The sequence below is a fragment of the Lissotriton vulgaris genome, unplaced genomic scaffold, assembly GCF_964263255.1.
Source record: "Lissotriton vulgaris unplaced genomic scaffold, aLisVul1.2 SCAFFOLD_2358, whole genome shotgun sequence".
Lineage (NCBI taxonomy): Eukaryota > Metazoa > Chordata > Amphibia > Caudata > Salamandridae > Lissotriton > Lissotriton vulgaris.
Genome location: NW_028252088.1, coordinates 172280 through 197690, shown reverse-complemented (window position 1 = coordinate 197690; position 25411 = coordinate 172280). Strand labels below are relative to the sequence as shown.

The following is a 25411-nucleotide window of genomic DNA, read 5'->3' as shown; positions in this document are numbered from 1 at the left end:
TGACATGCCAGACTTCTGTCTCTTTCCGTCAGTGTAAATGTCAAGTCCCCTGCACCCCGTCAATCACACGTCATGCAGCTGCGCGCGCATCCAAGCTTCCGATTTCTGCTGACATTGCAACATTCTGTTAGCCCCACCCCTTGGTGCTACCCACTTGCGTCACCTATCAGTGACGTTTCTAGCACACACCTCTAGTTCACGCCTAGTTTACGCCTCTTGATGATGTATTAGTACCACGTGTATACTGTTATCTTGTCTTCTCTCAGCTGTTACGCCTCTTACATTGATTCTTATGGTATAAATCAAGTATATAAGCTATGTATTGATAATAAAATTCAGCGCTCTATCCCTTCTGACACCCCTGTGGTGGTCAGAACATGATATCCTGATTCCTTTATGAGGAATAAAACCCTTAGAAACTCTAACACCACGGACTCTGTTTTCTTTCATTCTGATTGAGTTATTATTGATTAAGTACTTACCTGCATAGAAATTAAGAGAGTAAATTAATTATTTACGTCATTTTGGCGCCCGAATAGGGACCCCTCCCCCACCTCACGCGCCGGTTGGTGCGTCGCATACTGTGTCCCCTGCCATCAGTTAGATGGAATACACGTGTACTGGCAGGATTTCCTGCATCTCCCTCTGACCCACGGAGGTGACGAAGACTGCGATCAGTGCCCAGACGAGGCGGTGAGGAGTGCGGAGGATCCCGACCAGAGCCCAGCCGAAAGAAGCAAGGTCCGAGGTGTGAAGAGGCCCACCAGTTTTCCGAAGTTTTCCGAAGTTTTCCGAAGTTTTCCGAAGTTTTCCGAAGTTCCGAGTCGAGTCCAGTCGAGTCTTCCGAGGCCTTCTGTTTCCGTGCTTCCCGGTGAGTACCATTGCTGGGTCGTATCTAGACGGGTTTGGGTACGCAAGTCCGGTCTGCACTGTTTTTAGGCAGTGTATCTGTACTGTTTAGCAGTATATCAAGTATTCCGAATTTCTGCACTGTTACATCAGTGTATCCGTACTGTTGAGCAGTACATCCAGAGTAGGGGGGTAGTCATCTACGTCTACAATGTTTTTATGTGATTAATGTTGTGGTATGAATGAGACTGTTCAAACGTGTATTATTGTGTTTCTCGTATAAACCTAACTGTCAAGAGTATTAAGGAATAAAAGATCTAGAGTTCAGTAATAAGTAAGCAAGATGCCGTTCTTCAACAAGTTAAAACAGATAGGAACTAGGAAAGGGTTACTGGAGGAAGAAATTCCTATCCCCCCTAGGGACACTCCAGGCAATTTTATGTATCAGAAACATGGCATAGATGCCATATTATATCTAGATTTATGGGCCGATTACACCAAACACCTAGACGAAAGACACAGATGGCCTGTCACTGGAACGTGGGATGCCGAGTGCATCATGAGGGTAGAAGAAGCATTATGGAAAAAGAAAGCTAGACAATCTCAGAAGGACGCCATAGAATTTTGGCGTAAAGAATCACGTAAGCGTGCTGACAAAGCACTCCGTAGAGAAGACAGATCTAAAGAATCAGAAAAAGACCAAGAAAACGAATTAGTTACTGAAGGGATCCGAGTAAAAACAGAACAAATAGACCGTGCCCGACATAATCTTGTAAACGGTATGTATCTTGCAGCAGATGGCACATCTGAAGCCCAATCAGAGATACCGAAAAACTTACCGACACCATTAGTTCCAACTAAAGTAATGCATAAAACTACTAAAGACATATTCCTAAATTCATATCTAGAGGATGTAGTACCAGCTTATACCAATCTGCCTGTTCGTGCCCTGCCTACTGACAGGGATGGGGGTGGCACTACACCCCCAGATCCGGTTCCGCCGGTACCGCGACAGACCTCCCCCGCTCCGCCAGCTCCACCACTCCCCGTACTTAAGACGGACCTACCGAAACCAGTCCTACCTGATCTTACTAAACGACAAATTCAAGTCCAAATCCAGACTCCGCGGAGAGAAAATGCTCAAACACCCGCCTCAGGAGGTGCGACTGCGGGTCTTCAGACCCCGCCACCGACACACAGATTGCATTTAAGAGACACGCAGAATCCTTTCCAGTCTCCCCGCTTATCCCGCCTAGACGCATTCAAAGATAAGATGTCAGTTTGCAGATATGATCCGGTACCCGGAAAGGACGATTTAATGATATTAGCATCACTTCGATTAAGATCTGCCACCGATAACTTGCTATGCTATGTAGGAATGCAGGAAGTCCTCGACAGACTATATAAGTTCGTACAGACAGGGAAAGACCCCGACAGTGTCAAAGCTGCCATGCATAAACAGAAAGTTGACATTCAAGCACAGATATTACGATTTTTCATAAATTGTGTAATAAGAGAACGAGACAGGCCCGGGACAGATCAAAGTGAATTAGACGCATTAAACAAGTGGGGTCAAAATATAGCCGACGCAAGGCATGATAAGGGGGCTTGCATAGCCACTATGTCCCAGAAAATTAGAAAGGCAGTATTGGCTGCACACCAGGAAGAGAATGATAAAGCTTCCTCCGAGGAGGAAGATGAACCTGAAGTATCAGGAAAATCTACAGATACTATAGCATATGTAGGTAGGGGAGCCTACCTTAGGAAAGGTGTCCGCCCAGAAAGCAAGAGAGTCTTTCTCTCTGAGTTAACAAATCCGAATTCTTCTGAACATCAGTGCCAGGAAACTGATAAAAGGCTTCGAGACCGAATGGGGTACCATGTACTGAACTCTATGGACGAACAGGAACTAGCTCGGTCAGCTGTATTATGGGCCGAAAACCCAGACATGTATAATGATGACACGTTAGTGCAGACATTCTTGAACCTTTCCCCGGAAGAGCAGAAAATAGCAGGTGTATATATGATTCAGCACCTCCTCATCAAGTTCAGAAACCATCATTCTGATCCAGGTCCCTTACACGAAACATTAGAAGCACTACTCATGGATAGATGGAGAGGTTTTAGTACCAAGTTAAAACAAATAATTCTGGAACAACGATGTAAGTATAACACCTTCATAAGTTCTGAATATGTTCCAGCCCCGCCTCCAGAAAGAAAAACGTACCACATGCAATGCGGTAGCGGCATTGAAAGTCAGAACCCCTTACGAGAAGTACACCCAGTTATGGGTGCGGACCAACACTTGAAGCGTGTGTATGTTCACACACCACTGACTAAGTTAGAACTGTTAGAAATGAAGAAATTAGTTCCGTGTCATGATAAGGACCCTGCAGGTTTTCACAGAGAGCTCAAAGACATGTTACTGATGGGAGATTACACGTATGATGATATTATGAAAATGTTAAAAGTACTGTTGCCCACGGGCATTTACGAGAAATTAAAGGAGAAAGATTGGGAGGTGGGAGAGTCAAAGATAGCATGGGCGGAAATAGAAGACGAAGAAAGCAAACGAGTCCCAGGGTTAGGCCTTGGGGATAAGACTAAAGCATTACCAGGTTTAATAGTACAGGTTTTGCCACGATTATTGACAACTAGAAAGGAAGATTGGGACGCAATCTCGTCCTGTAAACAGAAACAAGATGAAGATACCAGCGACTTTTATTCAAGATTCGAGAAATGTTTTATTATAAATAGTGGCCTAAAAGTTAGCAGCGAGTCATATCCACACCTTTTTGTAACAAAATTAGTAGAGAACGCCCTACCATTAGTCAAAAATAGAGTATACAAAGTTGAAAGTACTTGGCAGGCAAATACGCCATCCCAGATGTTACAGATGTTACAATATCACCAGAACAGAATTAGGGAAGAACAAGAACAGGAACAGAAACGTATGAAAGACACAAAGATGAAAATGTTAGTAGCACAGACGGTCCCAGCCGAGGGCCAGAGGAAAGGTGGGGCCCAGACAAATCACTCTACAGCTCCCGTTAAAGGGACATGCAATTACTGCAAACAGCCAGGTCACTACGTACATGAATGTCCAGTCCTGAAACATAACATCGCGACAGGTAAAACTAAAGAAAGACCGCATCCGCCTAGACATGAACAGGGTCATCAACAGACCTCACAGAACGAACAGCAAATGCAGAATACACAGCTTATGCATGATCAGTCCCACACAGTACAGACAGTAGCAGTACCACAGCCACAGCATGCTCAGACACAGCCCATTGCCGCAACTCGGCAAGTCTCACAGCAGATGTACCAGTATGCCCAGTCGGCATATCCAGATTATCCCCGATACACATGAAACAGCCTAGAGAGGGAAAGTGATTTGCCTCTTATTGAAATTCCTGTAGATCAAGAAGGTCCTTATGTACACAGTCACGTATTAGGAAAAGACAGAAAGTTTTTAATTGACACAGGGGCAAGTCGCACTACTATCAGTCACAATGAAGTTCCAGGGGCACCCCTCTCAGGCTCACAGAATGTTTCCCTTGGTTTCTCAGGACAGCCTATTGTGAATGAAGTATCAGAACCAGTACCACTGGCTGTGGGTCCATTATCTCGAGTTACAGATTTATTGCTTACGAAATCATGTCCAGAAAATCTGTTAGGAATTAAAACACTGAAGGCACTAGGAGCTATAATATGCTGTTCCCCGGAAGGAGTCAGACTCTTTCTACGGGATTTCAAGGGTCATTATGTTTTACGTGACTTTGATGTCAGATTGAAAAATGTACCAGATCACTTATGGGCAAAAGGCCCAGCTGATGTAGGTTGTATGCATATCACTCCATACCGTGTTACACTCAAGCCAGGAGTTGTTCTACCCAGAATCAGACAATACAAGTTACCACCCGATGCTGTAGTGGCTTTACTGAAAATAATTGAAGAGCTTATTGCCCAGGGAGTGGTCGTAGAGACCGACTCCAATATCTGTAATTCACCCATCATTCCAATTCTTAAACGTACAGACCGCAATGCACCGCCAGTATATCGGCTGGTGATTGATCTTCGAGAACTGAACAAATGCATTATCCCACAGTATCCTGTGGTCCCCGATATCTCAGCCCTATTGACTGCTATTGATTCTGAAGCGACGTTCTTTACTGTAATTGATCTCAAGAACGCTTTCTTCAGTGTACCTATTGACCCGGAGAGCCAATATCTCTTCGGATTCAGTTTAAATGGACGAAGTTTCAAATTTTCCCGCGCACCTCAAGGATTTACAGAAAGCCCCAGCATCTATAGTCAAGCATTGAAAAGACAACTAGATTGTATTCAAATGCCAGTTAATACCGCCCTACTGCAGTACGTCGATGATCTATTGATCACCGCACGAAGTGAGCCCGAATGTGAACAAGCATCCCTGACAGTTTTGCATTTCCTGGCTGACAAGGGACACAAGGTGTCCCCCTCCAAGCTTCAATTCTGTGTTCAGCAAGTTGTGTACTTGGGTCACTTGCTGTCCAAAGTGGGGAGACAGCTCACTCCCGATCGCATTCAATTAATTGTAAATATGCCACGACCCCAGACACAAAAGGAAGTGCGGGCCTTCATAGGCCTCACCTCGTACTGCAGACAATGGATTCCTCAATATGCATTTCTAGCTAAACCACTCATCCAGTTAACGACGCAGGAGGTAGCAACTTCCATTGCCCTCCCTTGGACTCAGGAACACACACAAGCCTTTGAGGAATTAAAGAAAGCATTATGCCAAGCACCAGTTTTAGCAACACCATGTTACAACAAACCGTTTACACTCTTTGTCACAGAACGTGATGGTACAGCGTTGTCTGTCCTCACTCAAGATCAAGCAGGTTCACATAAGCCTTGCGCTTATTTTTCAAGTACATTGGATTCAGTAGCCCAGGCACTCCCTGCGTGCTTAAAGTCAGTAGCAGCAACAGCGTTAGCAATCAGACAGAGTGACTCAATTGTTCTAGGTCATCAGTTAACAGTACAAGTTCCACATTCTGTAGAGGTTCTGTTAAACAGAACCCAGACTCAACACTTGACTATAGCCCGACTTACAGGTTACGAATTGACATTATTCCAGCCACACATAGAAATCAGACGCTGCAGTATCTTGAACCCAGCAACACTGTTACCTACAGTTATGACAGATCCAGCTCCACATGATTGTATAGAGATCATTAATACAGTAACAAAGCCCCGACGAGATTTAACAGATGTCCCATTGACAAATCCAGACCTGACACTTTATGTGGATGGTTCATGCATGAGAACAAGTACAGGAGAATTAGTGGCCGCGTATGCAGTGACCACTGAAACAGAAGTTAAAGAAACACATCGTATTGATACACTGTCTGCTCAAGCAGCAGAGCTCATTGCTCTGACCCGAGCCTGTATTCTAGCTAAGAACAGGAATGTTAACATATACACTGATTCCCGTTATGCGTTCGGAGTCGTACACGACTTCGGCATGCTCTGGCAGGAACGAGGTTTCCTGACCTCTCATGGTACAAAGATACAACATGGTCCACTCATTCAAGCACTGTTAGAAGCAATACATCTGCCGTCAGCCATATCCGTCATGAAGTGTAAAGCACATACTAAAGTCACAGATTCTGTTTCCCAGGGTAACGACCTGGCAGATCAGACAGCAAAACATACAGCACTGACTCACACTCAGACAACTGACACGACAAAGACAACAGATCCGACAAACTGTATGACAGTCAGAGATCCCACACTAGATGTTATTGACATTCAGACACATGCTACTACAGACGAAATAAAGAAATGGATCGAACTAGGAGGGATCCAGACAGATCAAGGTTGGATGACGAAGCGAAAATCTATATGGTTTCTCCCTGACTCTATGGTTCAAGTCATGATAAATACAGCACATAGTCCTGCCCATCTAGGAGAAAAGGCAATGCTAGACAGTTTGCAAAATCTCTGGTACAATAAACACTTACGAGCAGCTGCAAAACAGAAGGTGCGTACTTGCATGATCTGTTGTCAGTTCAATCCAGGTAAAGGCGTCCCTGTAGAGCAAGGTGGATTTCATCCTCCCGATCACCCTTTTGAAGTCCTCCAGATGGATTATATCCAGATGGACCGTTGTCGAGGATTTAAATATGTTCTCGTAATTGTCTGTGCTCTGTCCCGCTGGACCGAAGCATACCCAGTTCCAGATTACACGGCTCCGACCACTGCCAAACAGTTGGTTCGTGAATTTTTCCCACGATACGGCCTGCCTCGTGTCGTGTACTCAGATAACGGTCAGCCATTTTCGTCTGCCTTAATGAAAGAAGTTTCCTTGTTACTGGGATATCAGTGGAAGTTCCATTGTGTCCGACATCCAGAAGCCGCAGGCCTTGTTGAAAGGCATAATCAAACATTAAAGATCCGCCTTGCCAAAATATGTCAGGAAAAAGGGGTCGACTGGATAGTCGCCCTGCCAGTGGCACTATTCTATATGAGAATGGTCGCCCATTCGAGATCAGGGCTATCTCCGTACGAAGTGGTCTTTGGCAGACCACCGAATATGTGGGGGACGCCCATTCCTAAAAAGATTACTGATGTTGATTCTAATATGTTGACAGATTACCATGCCTCCTTGATGTCTGCACTCCAATCATGTCGTTCACAGGTTGCCGCAGCCTTCCCTGACAACACTGATGTGAAACCGCATGACGTCCGTCCCGGCGATACTGTTCTTGTCCGCAATTTCGACAGAAAAAGTCCGTTGGAGCCCCGCTGGAAGTCTGCGAAGACCGTTCTTCTAACAACAAGGACGGCGGTGAAGATCGAGGGAAGAAAGGGGTGGGTACACTCGAGTCACATCAAAAAATTTGCTGGACTGAAACCTGACCCAGACTCGTCCACCCCCACCAAAGACTGTATTGAAAAAGACTTTACCGAAGCCAAACGAGAAAAGACTCCTCAAGAACAATACCGCATGAAATTACGATCTAGCAAGTCAGACAGTTTAATTGTTTAAGTCCTCCCCTAGGTGAATCGGTTAAATAGTTTCTGACATGTATCCCCTAGATCGAGTTAGAGAGAGAGAAGCAAAGAAACGTACCTATTGCAAATCACTCCGTAGTCACTGCATAGTGACACTAATAATCATGTTTATTCTCAGTGTTTTAATTATTGTTGCTAGCATCTTATTGTCTATCTACTATCCTATTTTCAAGCGTGAACAATCTGCTTACAATGTATCTGCCGAACACACTTTTAGTGAGTTACCCCCACATGAGCTTTCCTACAGACTCGCGCTGCGCAACAATACATTCATTAGTATGTTACATCACTCTCATCAAACTAACAATGCTACAAATTGCTGGATATGTGGCCGACTCCCTCCCTACCAGAACTACAAGGGAGCCCTGCCTCTCTTTCCGTACCCGTTCACTCACAATGGCTCCTGCGGAGCATGGTTTAAAATAATTAATTCTTTAGATTCCGACATTGCTGTTTTCGATGGGGGTTGGGTTTGGGGAAACCTGAACTTGGTCCTGCTCGATGTCTGTTACCCAGATAAGGAGGGACTTCCCACTAGAATAGGAACTGATCTAGAAAATGAAGTATATGGATTAGGTAATTATACAATTAGCCTTATGATTCTTACTGTCGAATCCGAACCCACACCCGTTCTGCCCATTATGTCAGTCCTGCCAGTCACTGGCGAATTATGTATCAAGAAGAAAGGTTCAGTACACTTAGGTCATAGTAAATGCGCTACTGTGGTCGAATTCAGTGATGATGGAAAATCATCTTTCAAAGCTATAAGTCATTCTTACTTTGTTTGTGGTCATACCGCATACATTCGTCTACCTCCAGATTGGGATGGTACCTGTTACATTGCATTCCTTCTGCCACCTGTTTTTCTAGCTCCTCCTGATTACCATAGAAATAGCAATCTAGTAAAGAATAGGCCCAGAAGAGATGTCCCACTTGTCGACTACACAAAAACGGCATGGGAACAGTACACTGATTTTAACAAAGGATTCTTTTTCTTTTTAGGACCTGTCCAGAATAGTAAATTAATACGCAGGTTAACTAGAACCCTCGAAGCAGTAGTACATGAAACTACTTCCGCCTTAGGTAATATAACAGAGGAACAGTCTGCTATGCGGATTGTTGTCCTTCAAAATCGTCTCGTGATTGACGTCATCTTGGCAGATCGAGGTGGAGCTTGTAAGGTCATCGGGTCAAGTTGCTGTGTTTTCATTCCACAAAATGCACCATCAGTATACCAAGCTATTACTCGTCTCCATAAAATTGCAAATCTGATACATCAGAATCCAGGCACCTGGACTTGGTCCGGTTGGTTCTGGACAACGTTAACTGCTTGGGGATGGAAGATCCTATCATTCCTAGGCATCGGCCTAGTCATAGTATTCAGTTGCTGCCTGTGCCTACAGTGTGGGCCAGCGATTTGTGGTCTATGTGCCACCTCCTGTATTGAACATTCTAGTTTCCTTTCAAAACGCCAGAGAAAGAAGGATGAGCAGATGATGCTGCAAGAACAAACTGATAGATTTATGAGGATCGAGATTTCATGAAGGGTCCGTAGGGAACAAGGAGGGAATGAGGAAAATTAAATTTTGGTCATGATGTGTTCCCTAGCGCGTACCCCACCGACTCCATGTACCAGCTTAAAAGTGCATGTAACTTCCCTCCTGTGCCAGTTACGAAGACACAAATACATTTGCGTCCAACGTTAACTTGTCCTCTTTCAGATCCACCATGAATGGATTATATGGCCCGTTCCTAAGTATGCTATGCCACCGTCTTTTTGTAGTACACTTTTCATATTTTTCCTGCTCTAGCCAGAGTAGGCCCTGAATTCCTGCCATCTGAACCTCTTTTGTGGCTCCTGACTCTGCCCAGGCTACTTCTGTATCCGTGAACTCTGTCCTACTTTCAGCGCGGCCCCTCGCGCTCAGCTCAAGCCTGCTTTCTGCCAAGACTGACTATAACCTTCGAGTTATCTGTTCCGCTCCTCGAGAATGCATTCCTGCCTACTAGATCCTGTAAACATCCTCCCCAGCTGCAGAGCCATAGGGCCGACCTGTCTTAACGCAAGTAATTCATAGCCTCCGTTGCCATGCTTCCATGGAAGGCCCCGTGCCCCACGCTTCACATGTAGACACTCAGGCGCTCATACACGCATCCACAGTTAGGATAGAATAGCTTCTGCCCTAGAGACCTTTCCGCCCAGATAGAATAGTTCCCAAACATCAGATACCAGATATAATAGAAGTACAAGTTGATCTGACATGCCAGACTTCTGTCTCTTTCCGTCAGTGTAAATGTCAAGTCCCCTGCACCCCGTCAATCACACGTCATGCAGCTGCGCGCGCATCCAAGCTTCCGATTTCTGCTGACATTGCAACATTCTGTTAGCACCACCCCTTGGTGCTACCCACTTGCGTCACCTATCAGTGACGTTTCTAGCACACACCTCTAGTTCACGCCTAGTTTACGCCTCTTGATGATGTATTAGTACCACGTGTATACTGTTATCTTGTCTTCTCTCAGCTGTTACGCCTCTTACATTGATTCTTATGGTATAAATCAAGTATATAAGCTATGTATTGATAATAAAATTCAGCGCTCTATCCCTTCTGACACCCCTGTGGTGGTCAGAACATGATATCCTGATTCCTTTATGAGGAATAAAACCCTTAGAAACTCTAACACCACGGACTCTGTTTTCTTTCATTCTGATTGAGTTATTATTGATTAAGTACTTACCTGCATAGAAATTAAGAGAGTAAATTAATTATTTACGTCACCCTGCCACACTTATGGCGGCCAAAAGCGGTACAAAAGGGGGTGGTAATGGACGGAGCATCTGAACCAATCAAACACTCACACCCAGTCAACAGATCTGGGTTTAATCCATCACCGTTCTTTAGCCCACTCTGCCACCCCAGTTCAGACATGGCTATATGCAAATCAGTCTGACCCTGTGCCTCATGGGAACAGTCCAGCCCGAACTATCAAGCCATGCCTTCCCTGGACCGGAAACAAGCTTCCGAGGACCGGTTTCTGGCATTCCAGCCGTCTTCAGCCCGGCTTGCTTGAATCCAGTGGCAAAGTGAGCAAGGGACTCACGTCTGAGCATACCCCGCCACACATATGGCGGCCAAAAGCGGTACAAAAGGGGGTGGTAATGGACGAAGCATCTGAACCAATCAAACACTCACACCCAGTCAAAAGATCTGGGTTTAATCCATCACCGTTCTTTAGCCCACTCTGCCACCCCAGTTCAGACATGGTTATATGCAAATCAGTCTGACCCTGTGCTTCATGGGAACAGTCCAGCCCGAACTGCCAAGCCATGCCTTCCCTGGACCGGAAACAAGCTTCCGAGGACAGGTTTCTGGCATTCCAGCCGTCTTCAGCCCGGCTTGCTTGAATCCAGTGGCAAAGTGAGCAAGGGACTAACGTCTGAGCATACCCTGCCACACTTATGGCGGCCAAAAGCGGTACAAAAGGGGGTGGTGATGGACGGAGCATCTGAATCAATCAAACACTCACACCCAGTCAAAAGATCTGGGTTTAATCCATCACCGTTCTTTAGCCCACTCTGCCACCCCAGTTCAGACATGGCCATATGCAAATCAGTCTGACCCTGTGCCTCATGGAAACAGTCCAGCCCGAACTGCCAAGCCATGTCTTCCCTGGACCGGAAACAAGCTTCCAAGGAACGGTTTCTGGCATTCCAGCCGTCTTCAGCCCGGCTTGCTTGAATCCAGTGGCAAAGTGAGCAAGGGACACACGTCTGAGCATACCCTGCCACACTTATGGCGGCCAAAAGTGGTACAAAAGGGGGTGGTGGTGGACGGAGCATCTGAATCAATCAAACACTCACACCCAGTCAAAGGATCTGGGTTTAATCCATCACCGTTCTTTAGCCCACTCTGCCACCCCGGTTCAGACATGGCTATATGCAAATCAGACTGACCCTGTGACTCATGGGAACAGTCCAGCCCGAACTGCCAAGCCATGCCTTCCCTGGACCGGAAACAAGCTTCCGAGGACCGGTTTCTGGCATTCCAGCCGTCTTCAGCCCGGCTTGCTTGAATCCAGTGGCAAAGTGAGCAAGGGACTCATGTCTGAGCATACCCTGCCACACTTATGGCGGCCAAAAGCGGTACAAAAGGGGGTGGTAATGGACGGAGCATCTGAACCAGTCAAACACTCACACCCAGTCAAAAGATCTGGGTTTAATCCATCACCGTTCTTTAGCCCACTCTGCCACCATGCAAATCAGTCTGACCCCCGCACCAGAAAGACCAGATCAGGAGGCCGCTCCTTCTGCTTTGTCGCGGCCCGAGCCTGGAACGCCCTTCCGCTCCACCCCAGACAGACAACATTGCTCTCCATCTTTGCAAGAAACCTCAAAATATGGCTCTTTGACAGACACCCCCCTTGATGGACTGGAGCCTGCTAACCCCCCCCCCCCCCCCCCCCCCCCCAGCGCCTTGAGACCATTACGGGTGAGTAGTTGCACTTAGCAAAAGCCTGATTGATTGATTGATTGATTGACTGTTCCACCTCGCTACTGGAAGAGTCTATACCCATAAGCAGAAACTTGGATACCCAACGGGAGTGCACGAGTGTGGTGTCTCGATCACCAGAGGTGAACGAGAGGAGCCACATAGAATACTGCCCTGTAACCTCTAAATGTCCTGGGACCATAAGGAAAGGACTCAGTGATGTTTGCCTGATGGCCTATGGAGGACACCAGAACACTGTCCCGTAATCCCTGACTGTCCTAGGACCCCAAGTAAAGGATATTCAGATATGTGCCTAATGGCCTCTGGGGGACACCACTGGCGGCCGCAGTTTGAGACCCCTCTACTCACCTGGCCATGGAGAATATGGACATGAAGAAGATGGCGGCGAAGAAGTCGGCCTCTTTGTACTTGGAGCCCAGAATGTCGATGACTCTGCCTGTGTAGTACGGGATGAACATCTCACCTGGAGAAGAGAGAGAGGAGAGGGTGAGTGATACAGACTGAATATACCCTGGTAAACTTACTCAATTTCACTGTGCAAGAAGCAAACAACACTCAACTTCCTCACACCTTCCAACCCATCGAGACAGGTGAGGACTTAAAGGAGAATGTGTGTCTCACATCCAATGAGCACCTGGGGGTAGGTTTTATCTGCACTCAGATGAAGGGGCAAAGAGATGTTCTCAGTGCTTGCGAGCTCTTTTACACATGTGGTAACTGTGGCAAGATGGAGGGGCGAGCAGCTGCATCTCACACTTTGTCAGAACTTTGGCACAGGTTCTACCTGCAGCCAACTGAAGCAGTGACAGCGCAGGTTCCTACACTCTGATCTGCTTGGCTCTCGCTATCATGGAGGTGAGACGGAGAGGCGTGGAGGCCACAGTGACAGCGCCGGGTAATACTCTGAACTGCTTGGCACTGGCTATGATAGAGGTCAATGGGAGGGATGTAGAGGCCACAGTGACAGCGCCGAGTGCTACACTCTGAACTGCTTGGCTCTCGCTATCATGGAGGTGAGACGGAGAGGCGTGAAGGCCACAGTGACAGCGCTGGGTCCTACACTCTGAACTGAAATGAAAAAATCTGTCCGTGACCATATATTATAATGAATTCAATTCAATCATCAAAATTGAGTGCTATGTAAGCTATCTAGAGAAGTGTGGCTCACTGGTTAGAGGAGTAAAGCGAAGGGGTCCCAGTAACAGGGAGACATTAACCAAAGAAATAGAAATAAGTCAAATCAACAAGACTTCAGTCCCCATTGTTTTAATTCACAATGGGACGGTGTATTGAACATACATAATTTTCACAATAATCAAGCATTGGTTAATTACAGTGCCCCAAAGGGTAGAAGCAGGGAGGGTAATGTGATAGTGATGGGAGTTGGTGAGGAAAAGAAAGAAGATTCTTAGGTGACGGTAAAATCAACAATTGAGGCTTGTTTCACACAGTTACAAACTCTGTACCAAAAACAGGACCGACAGGTTCATGTATATTATTATTAGACAAAAATCATACTCCAAAAGTTCAATGAATGAAACCAATAGGGTGTGGAGTTGATAGTGAAAGGCAATCAGATGGCGACGTTTCGACCCTCGTAGGCGCAGATATTGTTATAATCTTGCTGTAGGGTCTTCATCAGGACTGGAGGGTAGGGGACACGTAACCACACACGTGGTACAAACAGGACCCGATTGTACGTGGGTTCGATGTCAGTTAAAAGGAAAAGATCAAGATGTAGCCCAAATGCTGTTTATAGTGATCCCACGGATCCAGGGGGGTCCATTGTTACCATCGACAAAATCAGAACGCCGTAGCCAGGACACGTCCGGCAGAGATCGTGTTAAATGGCAGTCGGGCGGCGGTGCTTCAAGGGCTGCGTCGGTCACGGAGCTAATCCGGCTAGTCCCGAGCCGGATTAGCTCCGTGACCGACGCAGCCCTTGAAGCACCGCCGCCCGACTGCCATTTAACACGATCTCTGCCGGACGTGTCCTGGCTACGGCGTTCTGATTTTGTCGATGGTAACAATGGACCCCCCTGGATCCGTGGGATCACTATAAACAGCATTTGGGCTACATCTTGATCTTTTCCTTTTAACTGACATCGAACCCACGTACAATCGGGTCCTGTTTGTACCACGTGTGTGGTTACGTGTCCCCTACCCTCCAGTCCTGATGAAGACCCTACAGCAAGATTATAACAATATCTGCGCCTACGAGGGTCGAAACGTCGACATCTGATTGCCTTTCACTATCAACTCCACACCCTATTGGTTTCATTCATTGAACTTTTGGAGTATGATTTTTGTCTAATAATAATATACATGAACCTGTCGGTCCTGTTTTTGGTACAGAGTTTGTAACTGTGTGAAACAAGCCTCAATTGTTGATTTTACCGTCACCTAAGAATCTTCTTTCTTTTCCTCACCAACTCCCATCACTATCACATTACCCTCCCCGCTTCTACCCTTTGGGGCACTGTAATTAACCAATGCTTGATTATTGTGAAAATTATGTATGTTCAATACAACGTCCCATTGTGAATTAAAACAATGGGGACTGAAGTCTTGTTGATTTGACTTATTTCTATTTCTTTGGTTAATGTCTCCCTGTTACTGGGACCCCTTCGCTTTACTCGCTTACTAACCCAGGTCCCCGTAACTTTAACTGGGTCAACCCCCCTATCAATATTCTCACTGGTTAGAGGAGGCAGACCCGGGAGCAGAGGTCAGACCCGGGACCAGGGTTCAATTCCCGACGCGGCAGGGTCTTGAGCCCAAATGTCCATGGACTCGATAATTCTCGCTTCGGTGCCCACTCGAATCACGGGTTCACACTCTGCAACTCTGGGCATTAGCTTGCTTAATCTCCACAACGGCCCCCCGCGGCGGGATGCCTGGCTTTCACCTTGGGGATGCCCAGTACGGGTTATCTCACAGGGAAAAAGCCAGGACGGGTTCCCAAGGCAAGCGCCGAGATGCCCCAGGGTGATTCGAGCGCTATATAAGAACATACAAAAAAAAAAAATAACTACAGCACTGGTATTCGCTAACTACACAGAACCAAAAATGTATTTACTATATTCAATGCATGTAATAATCACTTTTTATGAATGCATATGACAAAACACACAAGGAAAAAGCGCCACAATGTAAGATGAATTTACAAACATAATATTTATTTGATCAAGAGTTACTTTTGCAATACTCCTAGGTTGCGCGCAAAAGGAAGGAGGGAAAGTAGTAGGGTAGTGGTGGTGGGTAGGGGGAAGTGCAAATCATAGAGATGAGGGTAAAGACATTCAGATATTACAGATTCACTGGTAACTAAGACCAGATTATGGAGACCTGTCCTAGTTATTACTTTCATTTGCATGTATTCTGTAAATAGTAGTATGCAATCAATGCAATTTAACATGAAACAACAGGAGGGATATTTGGCATCGTCGACGTTTCGACTCGGCTGATGCAAGGAGGGAACTTTGGGGCCTCAGCTGCGAGTCTTCATCAGGACAGAAGGTGGCAACCTAAGCCTGGTGCCAAGCCTGGCTACTCAGGTATATGATTTCAAGCTCCCTCCTTGCATCAGCCGAGTCAAAACGTCGATGCTGCCCCCCTGAACAAGACCTGTACCCATATTCCTCCCGCACATGCCCCCCATGGCTGATGACGAGCTGAGCTCGTCATCAGCATCGAAGGGGTTAAACTAATCACCATAAGGGTCGTTTGACTGGTACAGGGTGCCCACTTTAATTAGTGGACAGCATATACCAGTCCAACTTCGAACAGGGCTCCCCACCTGGAGCAATGAAGAGAACACACAGCTCCCCATGGAAGGCTTCAATGTCACTGGAAGCAATGCAGGGAGCACAGGGCTCCCCTAGGAGGGTTCTACCTCACCGGGAGCAATGAAGAGAGCATGGGACTCCCCTAGGAGGGTTCTATGTCACCGGGAGCAATGAAGGGAGCACAGGGCCCCCAAGGTGGGTTCTACTTCACTGGGAGCAATGAAGGGAGCACAGGGGTCCCCTAGGAGTGTTCTACTTCATTGGGAGCAATGAAGGGAGCACATGGGTCCCCTAGGAGTGTTCTACTTCACTGGGAGCAATGAAGGGAGCACAGGGCCCCCAAGGAGGGTTCTACGTCACCGGGAGCAATGAAGTGAGCACAGGGCCCCCAAGGAGGGTTCTATGTCACTGGGAGCAATGAAGAGAGCACAGGGGTCCCCTAGGAGTGTTCTACTTCACTGGGAGCAATGAAGGGAGCACAGGGCCCCCAAGGAGGGTTCTACGTCACCGGGAGCAATGAAGTGAGCACAGGGCTCCCCCAGGAGGGTTCTATGTCACCGGGAGCAATGAAGGTAGCTTAGGGCTCCCCTAGGAGGGTTCTATGTCACTGGGAGCAATGAAGGGAGCACTGGGCTCCCCTAGGAGGGTTCTATGTCACCGGGAGCAATGAAGGGAGCCCAGGGCTCCCCTAGGAGGGTTCTATGTCACCGGGAGCAATGAAGGGAGCCCAGGGCTCCCCTAGGAGGGTTCTACGTCACCGGGAGCAATGAAGTGAGCACAGGGCTCCCCCAGGAGGGTTCTATGTCACCGGGAGCAATGAAGGGAGCACAGGGCCCCCCTAGGAGGGTTCTATGTCACCGGGAGCAATAAAGGAAGCACAGGGCCCCCAAGGAGGATTCTACTTCACCGGGAGCAGTGAAGAGAGCATGGGACTCCCCTAGGAGGGTTCTATGTCACCCGGAGCAATGAAGGAAGCACAAGGCTCCCCTTGGAGGGTTCTACTTCACCGGGAGCAGTGAAGAGAGCATGGGACTCCCCTAGGAGGGTTCTACTTCACCGGGACCAATTAAGTTTGCACAGGGCTCCCCTCAGAGGGTTCTATGTCACTGAGAGCAATGAAGGGAGCACAGGCTCCCCTAGGAGGGTTCTACCTCACCGGGAGCAATGAAGGGAGCACAGGGCTCCCCTAGGAGGGTTCTATGTCACTGGGAGCAATGAAGGGAGCACAGGGCCCCCCTAGGAGGGTTCTATGTCACTGAGAGCAATGAAGGGAGCACAGGCTCCCCTAGGAGGGTTCTACCTCACCGGGAGCAATGAAGGGAGCACAGGGCCCCCCTAGGAGGGTTCTATGTCACTGAGAGCAATGAAGGGAGCACAGGCTCCCCTAGGAGGGTTCTACCTCACCGGGAGCAATGAAGGGAGCACAGGGCTCCCCTAGGAGGGTTCTATATCACTGGGAGCAATGAAGGGAGCACAGGGCCCCCCTAGGAGGGTTCTATGTCACTGAGAGCAATGAAGGGAGCACAGGGCTCCCCTAGGAGAGTTCTATGTCACCGGGAGCAATGAAGTGAGCACAGGGCTCCCCCAGGAGGGTTCTATGTCACTGCGAGCAATGAAGGGAGCACAGGGCCCCCCTAGGAGGGTTCTATGTCACTGAGAGCAATGAAGGGAGCACAGAGCTCCCCTCGGAGGGTTCTATGTCACCGGGAGCAATGAAGGGAGCACAGGGGTCCCCTAGGAGGGTTCTATGTTGCTGGGAACAATGAAGGGATCACAGAGCTCCCCTAGGAGGGTTCTATGTCACAGAAAGCAATGAAGGGAGCACAGGGCCCCCCTAGGAGGGTTCAATGTCACTGAGAGCAATGAAGGGAGCACAGGCTCCCCTAGGAGGGTTCTACCTCACCGGGAGCAATGAAGGGAGCACAGGGCTCCCCTAGGAGGGTTCTATGTCACTGGGAGCAATGGAGGGAGCACTGGGCTCCCCTAGGAGAGTTCTATGTCACTGAGAGCAATGAAGGGAGCATAGGGCTCCCCAAGGAGGGTTCTATGTAACAGAAAACAATGAAGGGAGCACAGGGCTCCCCAAGGAGGGTTCTACCTCACCGGGAGCAATAAAGGGAGCACAGGGCTCCCCAAGGAGGGTTCTACCTCACCGGGAGCAATGAAGGGAGCACAGGGCTCCCCAAGGAGGGTTCTGGGTCTCTGGGAGCAATGAAGGGAGCACAGGGCTCCCCAAGGAGGGTTCTATGTCACCAGGAGCAATGAAGGGAGCCCAGGGCTTCCCAAGGAGGGTTCTGGGTCACTGAGAGCAATGAAGGGAGCACAGGGCTTCCCAAGGAGGGTTCTATGTCACCTGGAGCAATGAAGGGAGCCAAGGGCTTCCCAAAGAGGGTCCTATGTCACCAGGAGCAATGAAGGGATTACAGAGCTCCCCTCGGAGGGTTCTATTTCACCGGGAGCAATGAAGGGAGCACAGGGGTCCCCTAGGAGGGTTCTGTGTCACCGGGAGCAATGATGGGAGCACAGGGGTCCCCTAGGAGGGTTTTGTTTCACCGGGAGCAATGAAGGGAGCACAGGGCTCCCCTAGGAGGGTTCTGGGTCACTGGGAGCAATGAAGGGAGCACAAGGCTCCCCAAGGAGGGTTCTGGGTCACTGGGAGCAATGAAGGGAGCACAGGGCTCCCCAAGGAGGGTTCTACCTCACCGGGAGCAATGGAGGGAGCACAGGGCCCCCAAGGAGGGTTCTGGGTCACTGGGAGCAATGAAGGGAGCACAGGGGTCCCCAAGGAGGGTTCTATGTCACCAGGAGCAATGAAGGGAGCACAGAGCTCCCCTCGGAGGGTTTTATTTCTCCGGGAGCAATGAAGGGAGCACAGGGCCCCCAAGGAGGGTTCTGGGTCACTGAGAGCAATGAAGGGAGCACAGGGCCCCCCTAGGAGGGTTCTCTGTCACCGGGAGCAATGAAGGGAGCACAGGGCTTCCCAAGGAGGGTTCTGGGTCACTGGGAGCAATGAAGGGACCACAGGGGTCCCCAAGGAGGGTTCTGTGTCCCTGGGAGCAATGAAGGGAGCACAGGGGTCCCCAAGGAGGGTACTATGTCACCAGGAGCAATGAAGGGATCTCAGACCTCCCCTCGGAGGGTTCTATGTCACCGGGAGCAATGAAGGGAGCACAGAGCTCCCCTCGGAGGGTTCTATTTCACCGGGAGCAATGAAGGGAGCACAGGGCCCCCAAGGAGGGTTCTGGGTCACTGAGAGTAATGAAGGGAGCACAGGGCCCCCCTAGGAGGGTTCTCTGGCACCAGGAGCAATGAAGGGAGCACAGGGCTCCCTAAGGAGGGTTCTGGGTCACTGGGAGCAATGAAGGGAGCACAGGGGTCCCCAAGGAGGGTTCTGTATCACTGGGAGCAATGAAGGGAGCACAGGGGTCCCCAAGGAGGGTTCTATGTCACCTGGAGCAATGAAGGGATCTCAGAGCTCCCCTTGGAGGGTTCTATGTCACCGGGAGCAATGAAGGGAGCACAGAGCTCCCCTCGGAGGGTTCTGGGTCACTGGGAGCAATGAAGGGAGCACAGGGGTCCCCAAGGAGGGTTCTATGTCACCAGGAGCAATGAAGGGATCTCAGAGCTGCCCTCGGAGGGTTCTATGTGACCAGGAGCAATGAAGGGAGCACAGGGCTCCCCAAGGAGGGTTCTGGGTCACTGGGAGCAATGAAGGGAGCACAGGGGTCCCCAAGGAGGGTTCTGTGTCACTGGGAGCAATGAAGGGAGCACAGGGGTCCCCAAGGAGGGTTCTATGTCACCAGGAGCAATGAAGGGATCTCAGAGCTCCCCTCGGAGGGTTCTATGTCACCGGGAGCAATGAAGGGAGCACAGAGCTCCCCAAGGAGGGTTCTGTGTCACCGGGAGCAATGAAGGGAGCACAGGGGTCCCCAAGGAGGGTTCTATGTCACCAGGAGCAATGAAGGGATCTCAGAGCTCCCCTTGGAGGGTTCTATGTCACCGGGAGCAATGAAGGGAGCACAGGGGTCCCCAAGGAGGGTTCTGTGTCACCGGGAGCAATGAAGGGAGCACAGGGCCCCCAAGGAGGGTTCTGGGTCACTGGGAGCAATGAAGGGAGCACAGGGGTCCCCAAGGAGGGTTCTGTGTCACCGGGAGCAATGAAGGGAGCACAGGGGTCCCCAAGGAGGGTTCTGTGTCACAGGGAGCAATGAAGGGAGCACAGGGCTCCCCAAGGAGGGTTCTGTGTCACCGGGAGCAATGAAGGGAGCACAGGGGTCCCCTAGGAGGGTTCTGTGTCACCGGGAGCAATGAAGGGAGCACAGGGGTCCCCTAGGAGGGTTCTATGTCACCGGGAGCAATGAAGGGAGCACAGGGGTCCCCTAGGAGGGTTTTATGTCACCGGGAGCAATGAAGGGAGCACAGGGCTCCCCTAGGAGGGTTCTGGGTCACTGGGAGCAATGAAGGGAGCACAGGGCTCCCCAAGGAGGGTTCTGGGTCACTGGGAGCAATGAAGGGAGCACAGGGGTCCCCAAGGAGGGTTCTGTGTCACCGGGAGCAATGAAGGGAGCACAGGGCTCCCCAAGGAGGGTTCTGGGTCACTGGGAGCAATGGAGGGAGCACAGGGGTCCCCAAGGAGGGTACTATGTCACCTGGCGCAATGAAGGGAGCACAGGGGTCCCCTAGGAGGGTTCTATGTCACCGGGAGCAATGAAGGGAGCACAGGGGTCCCCTAGGAGGGTTCTATGTCACCGGGAGCAATGAAGGGAGCACAGGGCTCCCCTAGGAGGGTTCTGGGTCACTGGGAGCAATGAAGGGAGCACAGGGCTCCCCAAGGAGGGTTCTGGGTCACTGGGAGCAATGAAGGGAGCACAGGGGTCCCCAAGGAGGGTTCTGTGTCACCGGGAGCAATGAAGGGAGCACAGGGCTCCCCTAGGAGGGTTCTGGGTCACTGGGAGCAATGAAGGGAGCACAGGGCTCCCCAAGGAGGGTTCTGGGTCACTGGGAGCAATGAAGGGAGCACAGGGGTCCCCAAGGAGGGTTCTGGGTCACTGGGAGCAATGAAGGGAGCACAGGGCTCCCCAAGGAGGGTTCTGGGTCACTGGGAGCAATGGAGGGAGCACTGGGCGCACTTCGTGGGGTCCTGTACTATCCAAGTGGCTGTATGTTATATTTGGGGTACACCAGCTATACAAGTGAGACTAAAAGACAGACGAGGGTGTACTCATTGGAGGGGTTTCAGAATAATTTCTTTCAGGATACACCCAAGAAAGAACTCAACTTTGTCCACAGCTGACTTTGACCGTGGATTCTCAGTCAGCTATTGCTCTATTGCAATCCCCAGATTCCTCAGTTCGTAAACCAATAAAGGGAGGGTCCTAACTAATGGGCCTGTAAAGAGGGATTGTTTTACAGCACCTACTCGAAACTGTGAATTGCAAGCACACGTACAGAAAGGTGCATGCATTTGTACAGTCACTCATACATAACTAACACTTGCACACAAACTTGAACACATACACAGACACACACACACACACACATACTGTACACACACATACTCACCGACAACAGCAAGCATCAGGAAGAGGAATGCCCCAGACAGGTAGGCCTTGTCCTCCTTGGAGTAGTGCCAGAGCTTGCTGAAGGCCGCCCAGGCCTTGAGACGCCCCTTCTCCTCAGAAGGTTCTCCTTTTCCATCCTTGTGAGACCGACAGGGCCACAGGAGCCCCCAGATCCAGCCGGCCACCCCTGAGGCGAGCACCATCAACAGAGACAGATACACCCCGGAGTGCATCTCCACCGGCCCCTGGAAGGCGAAGAGCCTGGCGGTTTCATAGACAGGGGGCGTGAGGGAGGCCACCACCGGCCATAGTGAGATGGTTCTGGCGCTAAAGACTCCTTCGGCAAGGTCCCACTTGCCATGGAGTATCCTAACTACACCGAGGAGCAGTAGGAGTTTGAGGAAAGCCAAGAGCCAGAGGTAGCTGAGGATCTCAAAGGGGTAAAGGGGCAGGAGGAGGCGAGAGACCAACGCACTGAAGAGGACATCACCAAGGATGAAGGCCAGGAGGAAGAGGAGTCCACCCATGGCGAGGAGCAGCCAATGTCGGTGTCTTCAAAGCACTTGCAGAAGGAGGTCCAAGGAACCTGAATGAGAGAAATCAGAAAACGGTTTGTAAGTTTTCCTACTCATCCCCACAGTGATTGAACACGGATTATAACGTGTAACCACAATATGGGGTAAAGTCAAGTGGCCTGGAATGTCACATTTTTTGACTACGAAGGACATGACATTGCACAAGTTGTGATCTTGTTGTCCAAGAATGGCTTGTACGAGGTCCACATGCAACTCCTGGCCGTAGCCCCACTCTTCATCCATCCCTCTGTACATGGTACTGGGGCTCCCGCTTCACCCACTGCGCTAACATCCCTTCACCTTCCTGGCTCTCTGGCACTCACCTTCCAGAGTCTCTGACAACCTCTGGCACGCACCTTCCAGGGTCTCTGGCACTCACTTTCCTGGATCTCTGGCACTCACCTTCCAGGGTCTCTGGCACTCACCTTCCTGGGTCTCTGGCACTCACCTTCCAGGGTCTCTGGCACTCACCTTCCAGGGTCTCTGGCACTCACCTTTCAGGGTCTCTGGCACGCACCTTCCAGGGTCTCCGGCATCCACCTTCCAGGGTCTCCGGCACTCACCTTCCAGGGTCTCCGGCACTCACCTTCCAGGGTCTCTGGCACTCACCTTCCAGGGTCTCCGGCACTCACCTTTCAGGGTCTCCGGCACTCACCTTCCAGGGTCTCCGGCACTCACCTTCCAGGGTCTCCGGCACTCACCTTCCTGGGTCTCCGGCACTCACCATCCAGGGTCTCTGACACGCACCTTCCAGGGCCTCTGGCACGCACCTTCCAGTGTCTCTGGCACTCACCTTCCAGGGTCTCTGGCACTCACCTTTCAGGGTCTCTGGCACGCACCTTCCAGGGTCTCCGGCATCCACCTTCCAGGGTCTCCGGCACTCACCTTCCAGGGTCTCCGGCACTCACCTTCCAGGGTCTCCGGCACTCACCTTCCAGGGTCTCTGGCACTCACCATCCAGGGTCTCTGGCACGCACCTTGCAGGGTCTCTGGCACTCACCTTCCTGGGTCTCCGGCACTCATCGTCCAGGGTCTCTGGCACGCACCTTCCAGGGCCTCTGGCACGCACCTTCCAGTGTCTCTGGCACTCACATTCCAGGGTCTCTGGCACGCACCTTCCAGGGTCTCTGGCACTCACCTTCCAGGGTCTCTGGCACTCACCTTCCAGGGTGTCTGGCACTCACCTCCCAGGGTCTCTGGCACTCACCTTCCTGGGTCTCTGGCACTCACCTCCCAGGGTCTCTGGCACGCACCTTCCAGGGTCTCTGGCATTCACCTTCCAGGGTCTCCAGCACTCACCTTCCATGGTCTCGGGCACTCACTTTCCAGGGTCTCGGGAACTCACCTTCCAGGGTCGCTGGCACGCACTTTCCAGGGTCTCTGGCACTCACCTTCCAGGGTCTCTGGCACGCACCTTCCAGGGTCTCTGGCACGCACCTTCCAGGGTCTCTGGCACTCACCTCCCAGGGTCTCTGGCACTCACCTTCCAGGGTCTCTGGCACGCACCTTCCAGGGTCTCCGGCACTCACCTTCCAGGGTCTCCGGCACTCACCTTCCAGGGTCCCTGGCACGCACCATCCAGGGTCTCTGGCATGCACCTTCCAGGGTCTCTGGCACGCACCTTCCAGGGTCTCTGGCACTCACCGTCCAGGGTCTCTGGCACGCACCTTCCAGGGTCTCTGGCACTCACCTTCCAGGGTCTCTGGCACGCACCTTCCAGGGTCTCCGGCACTCACCTTCCAGGGTCTCTGGCACTCACCTTCCAGGGTCTCTGGCACGCACCTTCCAGGGTCTCCGGCACTCACCTTCCATGGTCTCCGGCACTCACCTTCCAGGGTCTCTGGCACTCACCGTCCAGGGTCTCTGGCATGCACCTTCCAGGGTCTCTGGCACGCACCTTCCAGGGTCTCCGGCACTCACCTTCCAGGGTCTCCGGCACTCACCTTCCAGGGTCTCCGGCACTCACCTTCCAGGGTCTCTGGCACGCACGGTCCAGGGTCTCTGGCACTCACCTTCCAGGGTCTCCAGCACTCACCTTCCAGGGTCTCTGGCACTCACCGTCCAGGGTCTCTGGCACGCACCTTCCAGGGTCTCTGGCACTCACCTCCCAGGGTCTCTGGCACTCACCTTCCAGGGTCTCTAGCACTCACCTTCCAGGGTCTCTGGCACTCACCTTCCAGGGTCTCTGGCACGCACCTTCCAGGGTCTCCGGCACTCACCTTCCAGGGTCTCCGGCACTCACCTTCCAGGGTCTCTGGCACGCACCGTCCAGGGTCTCTGGCATGCACCTTCCAGGGTCTCTGGCATGCACCTTCCAGGGTCTCTGGCACTCACCGTCCAGGGTCTCTGGCACGCACCTTCCAGGGTCTCTGGCACTCACCTTCCAGGGTCTCTGGCACGCACCTTCCAGGGTCTCTGGCACGCACCTTCCAGGGTCTCCGGCACTCACCTTCCAGGGTCTCCGGCACTCACCGTCCAGGGTCTCTGGCATGCACCTTCCAGGGTCTCTGGCACGCACCTTCCAGGGTCTCCGGCACTCACCTTCCAGGGTCTCCGGCACTCACCTTCCAGGGTCTCCGGCACTCACCTTCCAGGGTCTCTGGCACGCACCGTCCAGGGTCTCTGGCACTCACCTTCCAGGGTCTCCGGCACTCACCTTCCAGGGTCTCTGGCACTCACCGTCCAGGGTCTCTGGCATGCACCTCCCAGGGTCTCTGGCACTCACCTCCCAGGGTCTCTGGCACTCACCTTCCAGGGTCTCTGGCACTCACCTTCCAGGGTCTCTGGCACGCACCTTCCAGGGTCTCCGGCACTCATCTTCCAGGGTCTCTGGCACTCACCTTCCAGGGTCTCTGGCACGCACCGTCCAGGGTCTCTGGCATGCACCTTCCAGGGTCTCTGGCACGCACCGTCCAGGGTCTCTGGCACTCACCGTCCAGGGTCTCTGGCACTCACCTTCCAGGGTCTCTGGCACTCACCTTCCAGGGTCTCTGGCACGCACCTTCCAGGGTCTCCGGCACTCACCTTCCAGGGTCTCCGGCACTCACCTTCCAGGGTCTCTG

General features: G+C 51.0%; 1 protein-coding gene across 1 annotated transcript in view; it reads right to left on the bottom strand.

Annotated features, from left to right (window-relative positions):
* LOC147662679 (antigen peptide transporter 2-like) overlaps nucleotides 1-25411 on the bottom strand; it is a 205450-nt gene that overhangs the window by 160214 nt on the left and 19825 nt on the right. Inside the window, exons 2-3 of the mRNA XM_086950986.1 lie at nucleotides 21776-22360; nucleotides 12774-12888 (exon numbers count right to left, since the gene is read on the bottom strand). Coding sequence (XP_086807112.1) covers nucleotides 12774-12888; nucleotides 21776-22301 — 641 coding nt within the window. The 5' untranslated portion in view covers nucleotides 22302-22360. The remainder of the gene's footprint in view (nucleotides 1-12773; nucleotides 12889-21775; nucleotides 22361-25411) is intronic.